General features: G+C 43.5%; 2 protein-coding genes across 8 annotated transcripts in view; one reads left to right on the plus strand and one right to left on the minus strand.

The window, feature by feature from the left end:
• Nucleotides 1-44: 44 nt before the first annotated feature.
• Nucleotides 45-11,080, plus strand: ANKRD40 (ankyrin repeat domain 40). 6 transcript variants are annotated; one of them, XM_042032416.1, is made up of 6 exons: nt 2,267-2,390; nt 4,942-5,090; nt 6,095-6,568; nt 7,380-7,561; nt 8,795-8,848; nt 10,218-11,080. In XM_042032416.1, exons 1-6 carry the CDS (start codon nt 2,269-2,271, stop codon nt 10,275-10,277), a joined length of 1,041 nt encoding a protein of 346 aa, XP_041888350.1. In that variant the 5' UTR covers nt 2,267-2,268; the 3' UTR covers nt 10,278-11,080. The 6 variants fall into 6 exon arrangements, with proteins under 6 accessions (XP_041888352.1, XP_041888349.1, XP_041888350.1 ...); XM_042032417.1 differs by lacking the exon at nt 10,218-11,080 and adding an exon at nt 9,991-10,120; XM_042032418.1 differs by lacking the exons at nt 2,267-2,390; nt 10,218-11,080 and adding an exon at nt 45-177 and having other exon boundaries at nt 8,795-9,958.
• Nucleotides 11,081-11,764: 684 nt separating this feature from the next.
• The window catches only part of ABCC3 (ATP binding cassette subfamily C member 3), a 46,774-nt gene continuing 38,669 nt past the window's right edge, over nt 11,765-19,869 (minus strand). The window contains exons 21-29 of one of the 2 annotated variants that reach the window (XM_042032406.1): nt 18,868-19,178; nt 17,965-18,164; nt 17,749-17,875; nt 16,695-16,796; nt 15,595-15,741; nt 14,504-14,662; nt 13,968-14,134; nt 12,827-13,021; nt 11,765-12,199 (exon numbers count right to left, since the gene is read on the minus strand). In XM_042032406.1, coding sequence (XP_041888340.1) covers nt 12,091-12,199; nt 12,827-13,021; nt 13,968-14,134; nt 14,504-14,662; nt 15,595-15,741; nt 16,695-16,796; nt 17,749-17,875; nt 17,965-18,164; nt 18,868-19,178 — 1,517 coding nt within the window. In that variant the 3' untranslated portion in view covers nt 11,765-12,090. The other variant, XM_042032405.1, reaches the window with a different exon arrangement.

A 19,869-nucleotide genomic window follows, 5' to 3' on the forward strand; every position in this document is an offset into this window, starting at 1 on the left:
CGGAGCCGGCAAATACCCGCACGGGAAACGGCCAGTCCCGGCAAATACCCGCATAGGGAACGGCCACTGCCGCCTGTGGCTCCGCGTGAGGGGCAGCGGGTGCCATACAGACGGTGTCCAGCCCAGAGAGATGTCATGACAGATAATGCCCAGCTCCCTGTGGTGTCACTGCAGACGGTAAGCTGTCACGACAGACAGTGTCCAGCCCAGTGCGGGATCAGGGCGCAGGGACACAGCCCAGACCCACACAGTGCTGCTGGTCTTGCTGGTCATGGCTGGAGGCTGAGGACACGGGCCTGGGCACAGCTGAAGCAGTATCATGGTCCCCTCTGCACCCTGGCAGGAGAAAGTCACCCAAACCACTCCTGATGCACTGCTACTGAGTCCCGGTCCTGAGTGCCTCCAGCTGTGCATATTCCCTTAGGAATTCATGGAATTGTAGGATCGTTATGGTTGGAAAAGGCCTCTAAGATCATCCAGTCCAACCATCACCACAGACACCAATAAACCATGTCCTCAAGTGCCATATCCACACGTTTTTTGAACACTTCCAGGGTTGATGACTCCACCACTTCCCTGGGAAGCCTGTCTCCATGCTTGACAGATTGAGGGAGAATATAAGTCCTTCATATGTAGCATAACTCTTACTCTTTGACCTTGGAACCAGCCCATTTTGTTTTCCTTTTTAGATGTGACCTTGTACTCGATATATACTGAATTTCAAATAGCAATTGTCAACTATTTTCCAATTACTCAACATCATTTTGAATGTTCTAAGTACATATAAATAATTAAAATTTTAATTACATCATCTTTTTTGAAAAGCTTCAAGCCAATATTCATGCTGTAAAACCCACTTAGACTCATAGCAACTTTGTTCAGCATCACTGAGGGCTTCATGCAAGCACCAGTTGTTACCTGAGGAGTTTCTTTCTGGAAATCTCTCCCCAAAGCAGCACTGTGAGGCACCACGATCTTCTTTCAAGCTTTGCAATTTTGTAATGATTTAAGACCCCACTGGAACTGTTGGAAGAGTGTGATTGAAATCAACGTAACACAAGTTGTGGTGTGAATTTTCAGGCAATATCCTGCAGTCTGGGTTTGGGGATGGGAGGAAAGGCGGGGTGTTAATGCTGGGAACTGGGGCAGAACTGGGCTGTTTCAGCTTCTTTGTAATGCTCTGATTGCATTGTGGAAGCAAACAGGTATACTGGTGCCTGACTACTGCAGAATTCCTTGGCACACAGCCGTGGCTACACAGAGCAAGCTGGAATACAAAAGTGACTGGAGTTTGAAATTATTATTTTGACTTTTTGTAGTGGTAAAGTTTTTACTGATTGCTCTGTAACTTGGTTTAGGACAAATCCACAACGACATAAAACAGCTTTTCAAACCAAACCTATAATCTTTCCAATTGCTTTGCAGACAGATAGTGATCTTTATTTTTTTTAGGGATTAGTTGATTCTGCTGAGAACGCACAAAGATGATGAGAGTTTCCTAGGCAGAGTAAGAGGATGTCCCATCCCTGGAAGTGTTCAAGGCCAGGTTGGACAGGGCTTGGAGCAACCTGGTTTAGTGAAAGGTGTCCTTGCCCATGGCAGGGGGTTGGAACTGGATGATCTTTAAGTTCCTTCCCAATCATAATCTTAAAAATCTCTTCAGTACCTCCTCATGCAGCAGGCAAACCCAGTTTTTTTCTGAATCCCTCTATTTAGCCTCTTAAGCAGCAGGTTTTTGCAGAACAGTGGTTATCATAAAGTTCTTCTTTCCTTGAGTAAAACCACTGGATTAAATTAATTAAATTACCACAGACACTCAGTGAGCTAGAAATATGACCTGGAAGTGTCCAATGCCAGGTTGGGTGGGGCCTCTAAATAACCTGGTCTAGTGAAAAGTGTCCCTGCCCATGGCAGCGGAGTGGAACGAGATGATCTTTAAGGTCCCTCCCAATCATTACCACTCGATGATCCCATCATTCACTCTATGATAAATCGAGAGCCCGCAAAAAACAATCAGCAGAGCAAGAGACAGCGCGTACTATGCATTTCTATGCCCATTAAACAACGTCTACCCGGGCCTGCCCCGTCCCGCCCGTCCCCGGGCAGCGGCCGCGCCCCGGAACCGGCTGTCAGGGCCGGGTTGTCACCGGCAATAGCGTCCCCCGTGCCGGAGCCCCGCGGGGGTGGCGGCGGAGGCGCGGAGCGGCCGCGGGGGTGCGGGAGGCGATGCGGGAGGCGGTGCGGGAGGCGGGCGGCGGCTGCGGGGAGATGGCGGAGCGGGAGCGGCAGGAGCGGCTACGGGAGGCGGCGGCGCTCGGCGACGCGGAGGAGGTGCGGCGGCTCGTGGAGCTGGGGGTCGGCCTCAACTCCCAGAACGAAGTCAACGGATGGTAAGGGCCCCCCCTCCTAGCCCAGGGCTTCTCGGCGAGCTCGGCCCCGGCGGTCCCCGTGCGGAGGCTGCCGCCGATTCGCTTCGCACGTGAAAGGCGAGGTGGGGTGAGTTGAGGAGGAAGGAAAAGGTCGATCCGCCGCCGAATACTCCACTGTGGAGCTGTCGGTATTCCAGAGAGGATAACCGGGGTCACAAACACGCGTCCCCATCCCACCTCGTGCCCTGTTTGCCCCTTCTCCAGGTCACTGTGGACTTACTTTGTAGTGTTGGTTTTGATTTTTTTTTTCCCCCCCCCAGCCTGAGACGGTGCGGTCTGTCAGAACACAAACCTCAGCTTTACGTGCTCTTGCCTAGGCAGAAATATTTATTATTAACTCAAGTTTTAAAATTACTTTCTCTTTCAAGCAGGGAACTTGTTCCAGCGATGTATACAAACGTGGGATTTGGCATCTCGTTCAGATCCACCTGAGGACACTAAAGCCAAGGCTATTCTGTAGTAGACACTTGTACAAGTAACACTGAAGACATGAACATACACACATATTTTTAGTTGAAGGAGGATTTTACAGGGGATGCTCAGGCATTTTTGGAGACTGTTTTCCACAAGTTCAATTCAGCCTGTATTTACTGTGCTGGTTTGTGCTTGAAGTTATAAACTTATGAAAGAGAGGGAGAACAACTTTTTACCACAGGCACATAGTGATGAGACAAGGGGAACAGTTTTAAAATAAAAGAGGAGAGACTTAGATTAGATGTAAGGAAGAAATTCTTCCCTGTGAGGGAGGTGAGGCCCTGGCACAGGTTGCCCAGAGAAGCTGTGGGTGCCCCATCCAAGGCTGGGTTGGACAGGGTTTGGAGCAGCCTGGGATAGTGGAAAGTGTCCCTGCCCCTGGCAGGGGGTGGAGCGAGATGAACTTTAAGGTCCCTTACAACTCAAACCATTCTAGGATCTATGACATTATAATTAAAAATAGGAAAAATAAAATTAGGAAAGGAGCAAGACTTTTAAAGATGAAAGTTCAATTAGCAGTTTTGAGAAGCATGGAACACTTAACGACTTGAGCTTTAAATTGTGATTAAAATTAAAGCTTGTAAAAATTTAAAATGATGGATTCACAGGGTGCTGAATTATCTTAGTGAGTGAGCTAAAACGCAACCAGTCATCAGAATGAGTTTGTGTATAAACTAGAATTGATGAACTAAGTCTTGTCATAAAATATAATTATTTTAAAAAATAACGATCTGGTAATTTTTAACCATGGCAATAAATGGATCTTCACTGTTGTTTAAGTTTCTTTGTACAATTAAAATTTCTCCAGTGAGCTTCTTAGCATGTGTGATGCTTAGAGGTACTGCGTACTTACATTTTGGTGCGTATCAGGTCCATGGGTAGATGGTTCCTCTCTGCACAGGCCATGTGGAATGGCCAGGATGAATCCCAAAATGAGGCTGTGCTGTTGAGCCTTACTTATCTTCTCTATAAACTGAACCCAGCAAATTTTGTGCTCAAAGCAAATACCACCCTGTCTGTCTGACTTTGCAGTCTCTTTAAAAAAAGCCCCACCAAACCAAACCAAACCAAAAAACCCAAAGTGGAAAAAGCTTTTTGGAGCTGGACTTGAAACTGAAAGTTTATTCCCTTCTAAGTTTATTTATCTCTGCTTTATTTTATATAATTCTTAAATAGAAATAAACAAAGTTGGAGAAGGGTTAAGCATGTACATTTTTCTGAAGAGTTTCCTTAAGCTGGAGCTAGAGAATTAAAATATAACAGGTAGAGAAAGGTCAAACAGCACTAGAACCTAGGATAGGGAAGAATGGTACAACTCTATAGCAAGTTACATGTGTGAGTCTAAGTCCTTAATACACACACTGAATAAGATCTAAGCACTAAGCAGCTTTTAGGATGTTTCCTTAATATGTCTCACTAGTCAGCAACTGCAAATAATTTGAAAACACAGAAAAGTGATTAGTTCTGTGCATCACTTACAGACAGCAGAAAATTAGTTGTCTGCAGATCTGAGTAGTTACTGATGCAGCAAATGGCAACTGGGCAAAGAACTGTTCTTAGAAACTGTGTTTTACAATATTTCAAACATAATTTACTTGCCAAAAAGTGCAAGTACTTGTGCTGGCAGCATTAATTAAAGAGTACATATAGCATCCCAGGGAGATATTGGTAATAGATCACATATACACACAAACGCAAGTATTTTAAGTACAGCTGATTATTTCAAAGGTTAAAGTATCATACACAAACGTTATTTTCATATTTATTTTTCCAGAAACGACTGTAGCCTAAGAAATGATAAATTGAAAGGATCCTGAACTTGAAAAATACTACTGTAGTCAAGAGCATTGGAGCAAAGAGAAAATGACATCAGCAGGTACCACTGCAGGCTCCAAATTCAGAGTGAATTTCCAAGGAAGTTTGCAACTCAGACCTATTTTACATGTGCATAGAGTGTTCTCACAGGCAGCAAGAATGAGTGGAGATGACTCTGGCATACTTCAGGATTTGACACAGGGTTCATGTTTTCCATGTGCAGGACCTGTTTGCACTGGGCCTGCAAGCGGAACCACGTGGCGGTCGTGGCTTATCTGCTGCACGCTGGGGCTGACAAGGACATCCTGACCAAGAAAGGGGAGAGGCCAGCCCAGTTAACATCCAAGAGAGAGATCAGGAAGATGTTGGGAGGTAACCTATAGTGACTGTTCCATATGATCATCAAAGATTGGTAAAAGGATGTTCAAACATATGTGCTCCGGTCTTTGTTTTGCATGTGAAGATACGGTGTTTCGGTTTTGGTATTAGGACTTGATTTCTGGAGTGTTTACATGGTAAGAAAACAAAGTTCAAGTAAAGGGGATTACCAGTAAATTCCATACCACCCTAGCCAAACTGTTTTCTGAACACTGAAGATTTAGAAAAACTGTATTTTGAGGACAGCTATGTGCCAGGCAGATGCAGTTTCCAGTTTTCAGAAGGACAGGAGGATAGAAATCTCTCAAATTTATAGGAAGCTGTTGTATGAGCAACACCTAATTTTCCTCATGTTCTGCGTTGGATAAATAAAAATTAGCAGCCTAGATAAACAGCTAGTTAAAGGACATTGGTAGAGCATCTCTATCGTGTTTTGTAACTGCTGGAACAGAGCAGGCTTTGCTGCTGGAGGTGGTAAGTAATTTGAAATGCGGTCGATTAACAACCTCTTGCCTGTCCTTTGGACTCCGCTGTCTGGTTTTGTTTTCATTGTTGTCTCTCCCAGCTGTTGAATGGGTAATGCAGCAGCTCTCCCAGTACTGCATGTTCTCTTCCCTTTCTCCTCTGCCTTAGTATCAAACAACATACAACCCTTTGTTTTTCATTGCCTGATACATTATGAAGATGACAGCATTATTCCACCAGAGACCGTGTTACAATGTGCTGCTACAGATTAAAACAAGCCAAAATAGAAGTACTGCAGTGTTTAGAAGGAATTAGCACCCCCAGAATTAGCAGAATCAGACTCAGCTTTTGTGTTTGTATGGCAACACCTAAGCATTCTATTTATTGTAGGAAAAAAGACTGTGCTTCCTGATGCATCTTCTAACCCACAATGCTTTTAACACTCCATCCCCTCTGTGTAAAAATAGAAAAAAAAAAAAAAAAAAAGAAACCCAAAATCAGTCTTGGAGAATGTTGTTTTGTTTGTTTTACAGTGGAAGATGATCAACTCCCAGACTTAAAGCAAGATTCAGATCTGCCAATCATCCCCAATTACCTGGCTAACCCACCTTTCCCATATGTTTACAACACCTCGAGTACCAGTATTCCAGATCCCACCCTGAATGGGAATCTCTCACACTTGGAACCACAACACACCAACTCTCCATCTGTACCTGACTCTGTCGCCTACAGACAAGCACCGCTACAGCCCGGGAATGCTGCTCCTGAGGCGCCTCCCAACGGGGACATCCCACCCCTGCCCCGAGGGTCTGCTGGGCCCCTACACCCAAATCCTGTCCTCCAGAGAGCTCCTGTTTACCAGGGGTCAGTGTCTTGGGGCAGAAGCCCCTCTTTGCCAGCAGGATCCAACCAGTCCTTACCCCAGCAAGGGAATGGCTCCTGCGTGGGGCCCGTGCCAGCCTTTCAGCCTGTTTTCTTCACAGGAGCTTTTCCACTAAACGTGCAAGGTAACACCAGAAATCTCTTCTGCCTTTGTTTTGATCTTCTGTCACCTTGGGCAGTGCAGACTAATGATGTGTTTCCAGAGACTTTCAGGTTCCCATGCTTAGGCATTCAGGAAACATTTGAAGGGAATGAAGTAGGCAGATAGCCTGTTTCTGCTGGAACTGTTATTAAAACATTGATGTAAACATTTGCTGTCTCAATTGCTATAAAAGCATACAGACACCAGGGTAATCTATTTCTCCAAATAGCGTAGCCCAAGCTGCAAATACAGATCACGAGCAAGCAGTCAGTGAGCTCAAGAGAATCTCACATGGCTCAGTCTGCACTGAGCTGTTCTAGGATCTGCCAGTTCCACAGGGAAGCTTTGCCTACCCAGAGAGGAAAACCTGGAATTCTAGTTTCCATTCAGAATTTTGTTTTTCAAGTAAGAGGCATTCTAATACCATGGGGTAGCAATAAGAAGGGAACTGACAGTAAGAAATACCAATAAAAGCAATCTTGGATTGCTCAGGAAATTGATAACCAATATAAGCTGCTGTTAAATCAGCTTAAATCAATTAAAGTGAGTGGTTCAGACATGCACACATATACTGCATTAGATTTGCTATGATTTTTTCATATAGGTTGATGAAAATCAATCTTACAAAAACTGTGCTCATACGATTCCAGGTTTTGCTTTCTGAGGACTCAAGTATTGTTACCAGTGACACAAACGAGGTTAATTGAACATAGAAATACTTGGAAGTTGTTAGAGACATTGTTTCCAATTCCTTTATACCTCTGCCTATTACTGTGACTTTTTATTTCTAACAGAACTGGTGCTGAAAGTGAGAATACAAAACCCTAATCTTAGAGAAAATGACTTCATTGAAATTGAACTGGACAGACAAGAACTGACCTACAAAGAGCTGCTCCGAGTGAGTTGCCGTGAGCTGGGTGTGAACCCTGAGCACATCCAGAAGATCAGAAAATTACCAAATACAATGTTAAGAAAGGTAAGAGCTCTACATTTTGAAGTGCAGCAACTTATAAAAGGGATTTTTAGGTTACTGTTACAAAGGAATAAATGTTGGTCACCTGCATAGGCCCACATTGGAAAAAAAAAACAAACCAAAAATGCAAAACCTCTGCTCAACTTGCAACACTGAGCAGTTGTTTGGGATTTCTTAAGTAAAAAGGTCTCAAATTTCTTGATCACTGCCTTTCATAACCATTTGGTGCTGGACCCAGTTAATACCTGATTTTATGACTCCATTGTAAAATTCAGTGCAACACCACCACCACTGTGAGCTGCCAGCAGCATTTAAAAGGCCTGCAGAGCTCAACCAAGCTCTGTTGAGTTCTGCAAGGCCTGGCTGCAGTCCTTGCACAAACAGAGGTGTTTCAGGGTTACTACTCTGAGTGCAGGACTCTGAACATAACTGTCCTTCCTTCAGTGACATTTACCCTGCAGCCAACAGAGAAGGGACCTGCCGACCTGTTTTACCAGCTCACCACTGACCTTTCTTTCACTCTCAAATCCTTGTAGAGCATTGTTGGCATCACTTGTGGGGCAAATCTGATGAGGAATAAATTAACAGACTTCACTCTGCTGCATCTTCACTGACTGTGTGTGGCAGTTTGATGGTCTAAACCACCACACCGTGTTAGTCAAAAGTGGAGGAAAAAAGACACAACCAATTCTGTCACTTTCAAACTTTGGTTATTGTTGAAAGAACTTTTTATTTTCATTTCTAATCACTTCAGACTCTCTGGTAGGACTGCAGGACCCCTACTGTTCCTGCAGTGACACAAACCTGACTGTGTACTGCTGTTGGCAGCAGAGCACTGCTGCAGGGGCTCAGAGCTGGCCTTGCTGGGCTGCTCTGAAGGAAGCCAGCCACATGCAGGACAGGACCTCCTTGGGTAGATGATCAAGAATTAGCAAGGGGGAAAAACCAGAGGATTTGGGTGGCATGCAGTAGATCTTGACAAGTGTAATCCCACTAATCACTTGCACTCACCATCAGTGTTGCATTCCTTCTAAGAACAGACTTAAGGCAGTAGCTGAATAAGACCCCAGAGTAAATACAAGATGCAACAGGATATCTGTTTTCCAGTTCACTGTAAACAACTGCCATAGTTATGAATAAATACATACCTTGTGTTAGTATGAGCTTATTATTTTAACTTAGCTCTGCAAAATTAACAGACACTATCACCTAACTCCTTATTGTATTTGTTTAAAGGACAAGGATGTTGCAAGGCTACAGGATTTCCAAGAACTGGAGCTTGTTCTAACAGTAAGCGACAAAAACTTACTTTTCAGAGTCCCAACACTTTCTGAACAGAGTGGGTATAACAAGAAGGCATCAGAACTTACATACTAATTAAGGAACAAAACAAAAGATTTGTATCATTTGTTACACAATTGCATTTGAAATATGGTATCTCTAAGGGCTAATGACGTGAAAAAAATCTATTTTGTTAACCAGGAAATAAACTGAAGTGGTTATGCACATTTACAGCTTCTAGTTAATCTAAGAACAGTGAGTCTGGTATGAAAGTAGCTCAATGCACAGGAAATATTGGTAGAACTATCTGTTAATGCAACACTTCCTTACAAAAAGATAATCTTGAAATACTGCAGAGTTAGCAGCTCTCAGGGAAAGGCTTACCTTAAGCTGTTCTAATAATTTGTTTGCTATAAAATAGCAGAGGTACTCGAGCTAAAGAACCTGCCATGAAGCCCATTTAATATTTGTACTGAGTCCATTACTGTTAATGTTCTCTTTTTAGATCACATTTATTAAGTCCTATCTTACTTAGAAGGAAAAAAACAAGAAGGGTTTAAATCTGTGGAAGCACAAAATTATGTCAAGTTTCAATGCTATCAAGTGACTTATTACTTGTGATTTCTTAATCCCTGTTTACACTTTTCCCTATTTCTCAGGTTGAAAATAAAAGTGATAGTAATTATCCAAATAATAAATATGCTCTCAACCAAAATCCCTTTTAGTGTTGTCTGTCAATATATACATGTGCAATTGACATGTAATGACATGTGCAATTTAATATACTATTTTTGTTACTGTGTTGACATTTCTTCAATGCTGCTTTAATTTCCCCCTTTAAAAGCACAAAAAGTGTAATTTTATTTTCCTTTGACCTCTACATTCCCAAGAAAAATTGCATCTTGAACCTATAAAGTTACCTGTGTAAAAAGAAACTAGTGAAGTGTCCAGGGTTTTCTGGGCTGATATCCAATCTTGATGTTCCTATGCAATGTATTCTCTTTTTTGTGCTGTGACTTGTGTTAACCCATGTAGTTTACTGAAAACAAAATCACTTACTTAAAATTCAGGATTTGACTACTTTGCTGTGAAATTCTGGAATAAAGAAATTGAAAAGTATTTAAGAGCTGGATTTTATCTGATTTTTTTAGGATTTTAGTATTTAGTCACTTGCATTTGAGGAAGAATTCTGCTCTGGTAGCCCACATGAAAAGCAGGTGCTGTGGATACGATGAATAAAACTAAAGCCTGAGATGTAACAGGCAAACAGAATGTACCAAACTGGACTGAATTTTCCTGGTTTTTTGCCTTCCTTCTTCCCCCCAATTTCTTTGGAAACCGCAGCTGCCAAAAGAATTTATCTTTTGTCTTGTCTTAGAGTTCAGAGCCCGAGCAGGCTGTGCAGTGTCTGTGGGCTGCTGGGGCAGTCCTGGCCTGAGTCCCTGTGCCTCCACCTGTCCTGGGGCTGCGGCAGGTAAGGGACAGCAGCTGCCTGTGTCAGCGCCCGTGTCACCGCCAATCCAGCGGGAGCTGTCCCCAAAGCGCCCCGGGCTCGCTGATCTCAGCTTGGAAGCGCTTGGAGTGCAGGGACTGAGCACACCAGAGGGAGCTCCCAGCCTGCCGCCAGGCGCCAGCACAGATCCCTGCAAACACCCCAGTTCCCTCTGTGCCCAGCCACCACGCTGAAGCTCAGTCTCCCCAGGGGAATACAGAAGGTTTTGTCACACCAAAAGAGCCTCTTCTGCAAAGTGCCAGAGGTCAAACATAGTCCCAGTCATTGGCAATATCTGTTTTTATACCAGATTGCTGGTGGAGTATTAAGTTCTCTGTAATGGAATAATAAAATCATCATTCCTCATGTCACCCAGGCTGCTGCCTTCTCCCTGTCACAGGATGGTTCAGGCACTGGCTGAATCCAGGAGGATTCAGGGTTAACCAGCCAGACCCCCTAGAGAAAAGCTCAGCTGTTGGGCAGCAACCTTGCACAGACACTGATCCCTATCTATGCATTCCCAGGAAATTTTTATACCTTGTGTCATTTATACCAGGAAGATACTATTAACACTCCCCAGTCCCAGCAGTGTATAACCACTACATTCTGTCTGTGATAAATAATTCGTTACTTTGTGCTCTGCTACATTAAATGTTAATGTCTAATAAATGCTTGGCTGCAGATTCGTGTTTCTATTCAAGAAGTATAATGTGTAAGAATTAATAAATTATTATTTTTGTCTTCTCAAAGTTTTTCTGTGCTTTCCTTCTGGTAAAACATAGCAACTTTTTCTTGCTGGGTGGTTTTCTAGAGTGCTTAGTGTAAGATGCAAACAACTAAAGCAAAAGAGGTCCTATCAGATTCTAGCAGCAAGTGCTGTTTGAACACAGGCCTCCTTTTATCTGAGGAGGCCTGGTTATCAATAATAAAATAGATAATTATTTTTGCAAAACAAATCACCCATTATTTCAGGTGATTAAGTGTTGAACAAGATAAACTAAATACACACCTGCTTGGCATGCACATTCAGCTTAAGTGGAGACTTACTCATAGTGACTTCTGACCCAAAGACATACAGCAGAATTCTGATACTTCTGGTCCAATCGTGTCCCTGTTGGCTTCTGTGGGGTCTACTGAGTTGGAAAAACCTGTGTAGTTTATGTTTTGTATGAAGCCATTTGCAGGTTTAACTTTAAATACATGTTACTTCTTAGGCTGAAGAAGAATTTTATAATGCCGAAGTTGCCCTGGGTAGGGATCCCAAAGGTTCCTGGACTCCTTTGTCCTGGGGGAAATACTGAAAGGAACAGGCTGGAACCACTCAGAGATCACACAGCATTTCACTGTTATTCAGCTGAGTCACAGCTTAATTGGGCCTGTCTTTCCACTTCAAATCCTACGAATCCTTATGCAGAAAACACACAAATCAGGTGTATTTTGTACCATTGATATAATTTACTAATTACAAACCTGAATGCAGTACATAATTTCCCTGTGGTACATACGTTTTCTTGGCAGAATGCTTGTCATTCTTTGGGAAAAAAGCATGTAATAAAATACTTTATGTATATAGAAAATATTTAAAAATATAAAATTCACTTTCTGGTCCTTGTAATTGTAAAATACTTCGTTCACATATCACAAGCTGAGTCTACTACAAAAACTGTTTTGTAAATTACAGTACATTCACAAGACACTTTTGTGGCAAGTCAGTAATATTAAAAAAAATACCAAACCAAAACCCCAAGGGGTCTTCTCTTCATGCCAGTCCAGCATCTTTGGCCATACTGTAGAAAATACCCTTTGCTGCTATAAGGTTTGCAGGTGTGTCAAATTCAGCTATGGTCCCGTTGTCTAGAACAAGAACCCTGTACAAAACAAAAGATGATGTGGGGGGAAAGATGTGTCAGAAAATTCCTCACAAGGAATATGGTACCTGTTTGTGTCACAAAGCAAACTGCTCTAATCTTTGCCTTGCTTTTGTTTTCCTCAATTATTTTCACATGTTAAAACACACCAGATGATAAACATTCTCCCAGAGCTGCTGCCTGACTAAAAACCGTACAGGTAAAGTCACTGTCTCCCAGGGGCAAGAAGAAGGAAAAAAAAAAAGCATCTGGAATTGAAACAATAGTTCCAGAAAGCCAAGGAGATAAAAGCTCATGAAGAATACTAATGTATTTTCAAGTAATTAAAATGACATGCTGTTAGTGAAGAAGTTACAGCAGCTGCTGGTTTAACAAGGCTCCATAAGCTTCCTGACAGTGCCAGGAGTGCCCCTGGGCAGCTCTGGGTTCTGAATATAGAACCTGTTTCCTACGCTGGCAGAGGCAAAGTCAGGGCTGGAGCTTCTGGGATTATACAGCACATCATTGCTTCCATACTGCCCAACAAGAGAACCAGTGTTCATGTCCAGAGACAAGCCAGACCCATCCGAGTGCTGCTTCCGATCCCCAGCAAACCCACCAGCTCGCCACACACCACTCAGATTTTACCTGGTGTAATCCATGATTGTGTTCAGCCTGTGTGCAATGGTCAGCACCGTGCAGTCCTCAAACTGTGTCCGAATGGTCATCTGGATGAGGTCATCTGTCTCCAGGTCGATGGCGGCCGTGGCTTCATCCAGGATCAGGATCCTGGTCTTGCGCAGGAGAGCTCTGGCCAGGCACACGAGCTGCCTCTGGCCAACGCTGCAAGCACAGCCAGCCTTTCACTGCCCCCAGCTCCCCACTGCTCACAGCCACTCGTGCTCAGCAGGTCACTCATCGGGTCACCCAAAAATCCCCGGAATATTTTGCAAGCTGCCTGTTCTGTCAGCCCCGGAGCTCACGCGTGCAGGCTGCAGCATGCCAGCACTAACAGGGACAGGATCACTTACTGCCTGGCCCTGTGCTGGCAGAGCCACCAAATGTGCCTTTTATCGCTGTGACAAAAGCCATGGCAGCTTTCAGCAACACTCACAGTTCTGACAACAGTGAGCAGACACAAGTTTGGGGAAAAAAAAAAAAAAGAATAAAAAGGAAAATAAAATGTTATGAGGCTGCAAGCCCCTTCTACCATAAAAAAGTAAAATATATACATATATCTGAGCAACCTAGACTTCCTCCCCTGCCACAAACACAGCCCAGACTCAGTCTCTGAGTGTCTGCAGGATGAGGAAGGAGCCAAACATTCATCACGGACAATCTGGTGACACCACAGCCTCAGAAGCCAATGAAGCATATCAAAACATTTTATCATCCCCAGTCATGTCTTCATGGGCCTTCCAAATAATAATGGAAAATGAACACTGCTAAAGTGTCAGGCAAGAAACTCTTACTCAGCACAGCACTTAGGTTACCAGGGCATTTCCCTTCCTACCAAAACATGTTTAAGGGACTGCCTGTCCCTAATATCCTGTCATCCTGAAACTTCTTTCTGACAAGACAGGATTTGGGTTTGGGAAAAGAATCAAATCATTTGTGGCAGAGGCAGAAGAGGAGGCAAATGTATGGACCTTGGTGGCTTTCTTGGAACAGAAATAGGTGGCCAATACATTTCAGATATGACAGACCAGTGTTTGCCTGTGCTCAAGTGTCACCCACTGTCACAGCTGAATGACAGCTCAGTGAATGTTCTAGTGCAAGCATTCCTTACCTGAGGTTCTCTCCACCCTCTGAGCACTCATAGTCCAACATGGATGGCTGACTGCTGACAAGCCTCTTCAAATGAGACAGTTCAAGTGCTTTCCATATTTCTTCATCCGAATACTTATTAAATGGATCCAGGTTCATCCTCAGTGTTCCAGAAAAGAGAACAGGATCCTGGATATAAAACCAATTTTCATTAGACAAGTGCTTTAGCTGTTTTAAGTAGAGATACTATGAGCTGCTGCTTCGAGGTGTCCATTACATTGCAGGTAGGCCACCTCCCAATCCCATCCTCTCTGAAAATACATTACATTATACAGTTCAAACTCAACTTCCAGCTCTAAAGATGGTTCATCCTAAATCCTGTTTTATCACCTAGCTTGTAAGGTGGCAGGATGGGACCAACTAAAGTATAAATAGTCTGTTTTTTCTGAAACAATTTTCAGAGTGTAACAAAACATTTTCCTCTTTGGATAAACCATTATTTATGGTTTGTTAAGCTGCTAGAAAACGGTCCTTCATTGTGACACACAGAAACAGTACCTGAGGAATAATTGTTAGCCTTGATCGAAGGTCATGGAGACCAATTTCTGAAATTTTCACGCCATCAATTTTAATTTCCCCTTTTACAGCTTCCAGGATCCTAAAGAGACAGAGCGTCATGGAGGACTTCCCTGCTCCGGTTCTGCCAACAATTCCAATCTACAACAAATTGCAGGTTGAACAACAAAGCACACAGTTAAGAAGAAAACAACGCCCAACAAAAAACTCCCAAACAACCCTCCAAGATTCATCTAAGAGGTTTGACTGAAGATCTGGATCTAAGAAAGAATGTCCCATCCTTCCCTAGAAACCCTGGGTCATACAATGTAATGTACTTATGGCCATTCCTATAACTGGAATGATACTCCATATAAATCACACATGTCATAAATATAATAAATAACACAGGCCTAGAGCCATCCTACATAACTTTGGGTGATTTGGAACACTCATGGTAGGTCCAGTCACTCAAGGACAAGAAATAAAGGCTCTCTAAGGGCAATTCCTACTTCATGGTAAGCATGTGTATCTCCGTGCCAGAAGGATGCTGTCATCCTGTCTGCTTAGAATAAGGGTAATTCTCTTTTTTAGCAATAGCCTGTTCAGGGAAGGACTTTCCCATGCCAATTGTTCTGTCTCCAGCAGGCAAACCCCAGAACTTTCCATCAAAGCATGACGAAACAAATCTCCCAGAATAAAGACAATTTCCTGATTAGGGAAGCAAAGAATGTCATTTCCTTCCATGCCAAAAATTTCACAGGGAAAGTCAGAGAGCAGAAAAAGCTGGAATTCCTTCTCCTATCTGCACTGCTTCATAAAAGCATTCTTGTCACTGAATTTTTGTCACTTGTGCTGGTGCCTCCTACGTGGCGTACAGGAGCCTGTTGCCAAGTGAACTGGGAAAGTCCAGAAAGTCCCATGTAATTCATCCTACTGCTTCCAGCCAGGAGGATGCTGGCACATGGACAACACAGGTGTCACTGCTGGCTCCTGCACTGGGGTCAGTGTCCCTGTAGACCCTCTCCTCTACTCCACAGTTGTCACTAGAGGCCCAATGCAAAGTTCTAGCAGACATTCAGCTGGTAACTCACCTTTTCCCCACCATGCACTTGGAGGTTTAGACCCTTCAGCACCAGATCCAGGCCCTTCCTGTACCTCACCGAATAATTCACAAACTCCAGCTCTCCCTTGGATGGCCAGTCTTCCGGGGGACTCTTGCCCTCAATGATCCAGGGAGCCTGAGGAAAACAGAAGCCAGAAATGCCTCATATAGGTTTCAGAAAAAATAATTCAAACCCAGATAAAAGCATTTTATCTGATAAACCAAATCTCAGTGATCAAACAAATTTGTAACAATGGGGAAAAAACATGGGGTCCTAAGTATCCACCCATTTGTCTTTGTTGTGAAGTTCACAGGGAAAAAACTCTGAGCACAGAGGGATGAATCCTCAGTGGATATAAATATTTTCCCATCAACTTTAGCAGAACACTGCCAGATTTCTGCCAGCTCAAGCTCTGGTTTATAACATGTATCACACATCTTGTCTAGCTACCTTTTTCCTTCCAGGTTAAATATTTGATCTCCAGAACCGTTTACTGCAGCTCTCCTCCACTTCCTAATTCTTAGTATGTACACAGGGCTAACAAACCAGTGTGTCCAGAGAGCAGCTTTCCTGGCACAGCTCCATCTGCCACCTTCAAAAGTCTTTGGCAGCAAAGGTAGGTGATTGGATGATTTCCAGGATTAGCAGTACAGCGTTCCTAGAGATGTTCTCTCATGGGAGGTGAGGAGTGATTAAGGTGATTAAATAGAAATACTACTGAAAACATGTGCAAGGCCTGATAATTGTACTGCAGCTCTGCTCGTGAGCAAGACCATGGCATCAGCCACACAGGTAAGACTGTGCACCAAACACTCCAAACCCAGAGGGACCAATATTCTGATGTGAAACTCATCTCCTGTGCTACAGCCACTCACAGCAGCAGAAAATCAGATGCTAAGAACAGGCTGCATGATAGCAATAATAATTTGGAGCTGTGATAGCATAAATTACAGTTCAGAGCATGACATTTGTTCAGGTTAAATGATAGAGCAGCAACCATCTCTCAACAGCCTGAAAAAAGACCATGTAAATGTGTGTATTAAAATTTTCAGCTTGTTGCTGAGCATGCTGGACTAATGGCAGCTAACCTCTGTTTCAGTTTCTGAATACTCTTTTATTCTTTCCACAGCCACAATATTGGTTTCAAGTTCAGAAGTCATTCGGACCATCCAATTCAGAGACAAGGTCACCTTGGGGAAGACAAGGAACAAAATATCACCCCCAGAGGAACAACATATATAATAAAAAAAACACACAACCAAAACAAACAAAGCAAAACCTCAAAACAACCCTGCCCCCCCCCAAAAACCAAAACAACCAAAACAACCCCCCCAAAACAAACAAAAACCCAACAAGAAGAAAACACCAAAAACCCCACAAAAAAGTCACAAAAAAAAAACTAACCCCAAAAAAACCCCAACAATAGCAGACACTGCTATTAAGACATGGATTCACATTAATGTTACAAATGAGATAATTACCTTTGCATTAAAGTTAATACAGTTACTGGGACAAGAAGTCTACAGATTATTGGGTGCTTACATGAAGAAGTGTATGATGATGCCTCTTGCTGATTTAACACTCGGCCCTCTCAAAGAAAGTTGGATTGAAGTCATTCCCCAAATCATGCACTTCACTGGGAAACTGCTAACAGCAACTCTGCACATGCATGATCTAAAATGCTTCTGGCAAGAGTGAGGCCATTAAATCTGCTAAATTCTCCACACTGGGTCAGTACAGTTTGCCTTGTCTAATTATAAATCCTACTGATCTGCCTGTGATTACCTGGACACACCAGTGTGCTGCACAGCAGGATTGATGCACGACACATTAAGCCCATGCTGCTCAAATGGTCTGTTCTTGATGTTCTGATCTGACACTTCCCGAGTCTCCCATGTGCCACCCCTGAGGATACTGGGGTGCAGCACAGCCTTGATGCTCCCAAAGTGCCCTGAGATCCTCCTTCATGCAAGCTTGCTGATGATTTCAGCACTCAGTGTAAATCTCTATTGTCCAAACATCCCACGACTCATTTTAATTATTTCCTTATTAACTCCAGCTTTAGCAAGTACTTAAATTATTGCTAATAGATCCACATCATCTACAAAAATGCAAAGCCCCCAATAAAGCTGTAACACGTACCTGTAAGGCGTAGGACACTGACAGTCCCACCAGGCCAGCATTCAGGCTGGTCCTACCAACCACAGCGAAAAGGGCAGCAAAAAGGACAATGCAATTCCCCACAAACTCAACTCGGATGCCCAGCCACCTGGGAAGAAGGCAGGTGTAAGCAGAGTGGGAAAAGGTTGCCTGGGATCAGTTTTGCAAACTAAGTGGAAACAAGAAATGACGTTTTACCTGTTTGACACTATGCCAGGATAATAACTCTTCTGATTTTCATCGACCTTCATATCACTGATGTCCACAAAGGCCTTCACTCTCCTGTAGGCTCTGATGACACTGGCCCCTGACACAGTCTCTGAGAAGTGGGAGTAGATGGGGGATCTGCTCACAGACTCCAGGCGCTTCAGCTGGCGCGAGGTTGCGACGTAGAATCGCTGCCATTTTTCACAGGAAATTGAAAGGTTAATGAAATACTTTCGCTTTTAATTAACAGTGAAGAATTTCTTAGGTTAAGGATTTAAAGGAGATTGCTACTAATGCACTTCAACCCTCTGAAATATTGTCTATAATTAAGAAGAATATCAAGAAAGTTACCTTTACATCATTCCACAAAAGAGCACTGGGTAACTGCAATTTCTTTAGACTAAAGTTGAATTTATCTATGTCCCTTTAGATTTAGTTAATATAATCTAGCAGAATGAATCCATTTGTAGGAGCCTCATTTTCCAAGAAAACAAAATGTGCATTTGCACCTCCATTATCAGGTCTCTATTTAAAGTCTGTGAAATAAGCTTGATTGTTGCTCAGAAATCAATAAAATTCATGCTTTCTATTTTCATCATTTTAATTCCTCACTACCTTGAAAACTTACCAGTATGTCAAATATATCCACACTTTAATATATTGACATGCACTGTGGCTCCAGCAGTAGGCTTACTTTTTATTACTTAAAAGCTAAAACAGGTTATGTCTATCTATTTCACAGCCACATCTTGCAGGACATTTCTTTTCCTGAGAAAAGTAAATAATGTTTTGTTTATATAAACACATAGCTACTTCAGGTACTTCCATTTTCCCCCCAAGTCAATGTTTTTCCTAAAAAGAAAAGGAATGGAATAACTGCAATAGCAGTCACACCTGAACAAAGAAGTAGAGAATTGCCAGTGGGACTATAACCACGGTGAAGAGTGGGGTGCTGGCTATGATGACGATCATGGTGGACAAGGAGGTGAAGAATGTCCCCAGGAACATGAGGATGGTGGGCGGGATGACCTCGTCGATGACGTAGATGTCCTTGGAGAAGCGGTTGATGATGCGCCCGGTCGGGGTGGTGTCGTAGAAGGACTGTGGGGTGTGGAATTTGTTCTCCAGCAGCGCAGCGTGGAGGGTCCGGGCGGCGTTGATGCCCCCCATGGCCAGGGTGAAGGAGCAGATCAGCACTATGAGCCCTGGCAGGTGAGGAGCAGATGTGTTATCCCGTGATGTCCACGATTCACAGCTCCCTGACCCCTGGCAGTTCCTGCTGTACTCCAAGTTTGTTTTGCTTCACTTTATTCCCTGCCCACCCTTCTCGTCCTGTGCACATCAGCATCGCATCCACTGCTGCTTAAGGCACAGGAACATCTGTGGGATTCACCATCCTTTCTATGGAAAACAGACACACAACCATCTTCCTGCTGTTTTCCACAAGCCTCCATGAAGTCCTAATGCTACAGCTTCACCCCAACCCTTCATCCCCTTCTGCACTGAAGTTTTCATGTTGTCTTTCCAACTTGCCTCTCTCAAGATTCCACAGCACCCATTCAAGTCCCCCTGCCAGGGGCTTCACAACACAATTAAAAGCGTTGGGCTGAGATCAGACTTTGTAGCTCCAGGTTACAGGAGCTCCTTAGGATAGGAGTTGGAGGGCAATTTTTATAGAATCATAGAATCACAGAATGCCTTGGGTTGGAAGGGACCTTTAAGACTACCCAGTTCCCACCCCCCTGCCACTATCCCAGGTTGCTCAGAGCTCCATCCAACCTGGCCTTGGACACTTCCAGGGATGGGGCAACCACAGCTTCTCTGGGTACCCTGTGGCAGGGCCTCACCACCAGCACAGCAAATAATTTCTTCTTGACATGTAATCTAAACCTACCA

Source organism: Corvus kubaryi, unplaced genomic scaffold (genome assembly GCF_017639235.1).
Source record: "Corvus kubaryi isolate FWS band 111438036 unplaced genomic scaffold, C.kubaryi_AGA036_p1.0 37353, whole genome shotgun sequence".
NCBI lineage: Eukaryota > Metazoa > Chordata > Aves > Passeriformes > Corvidae > Corvus > Corvus kubaryi.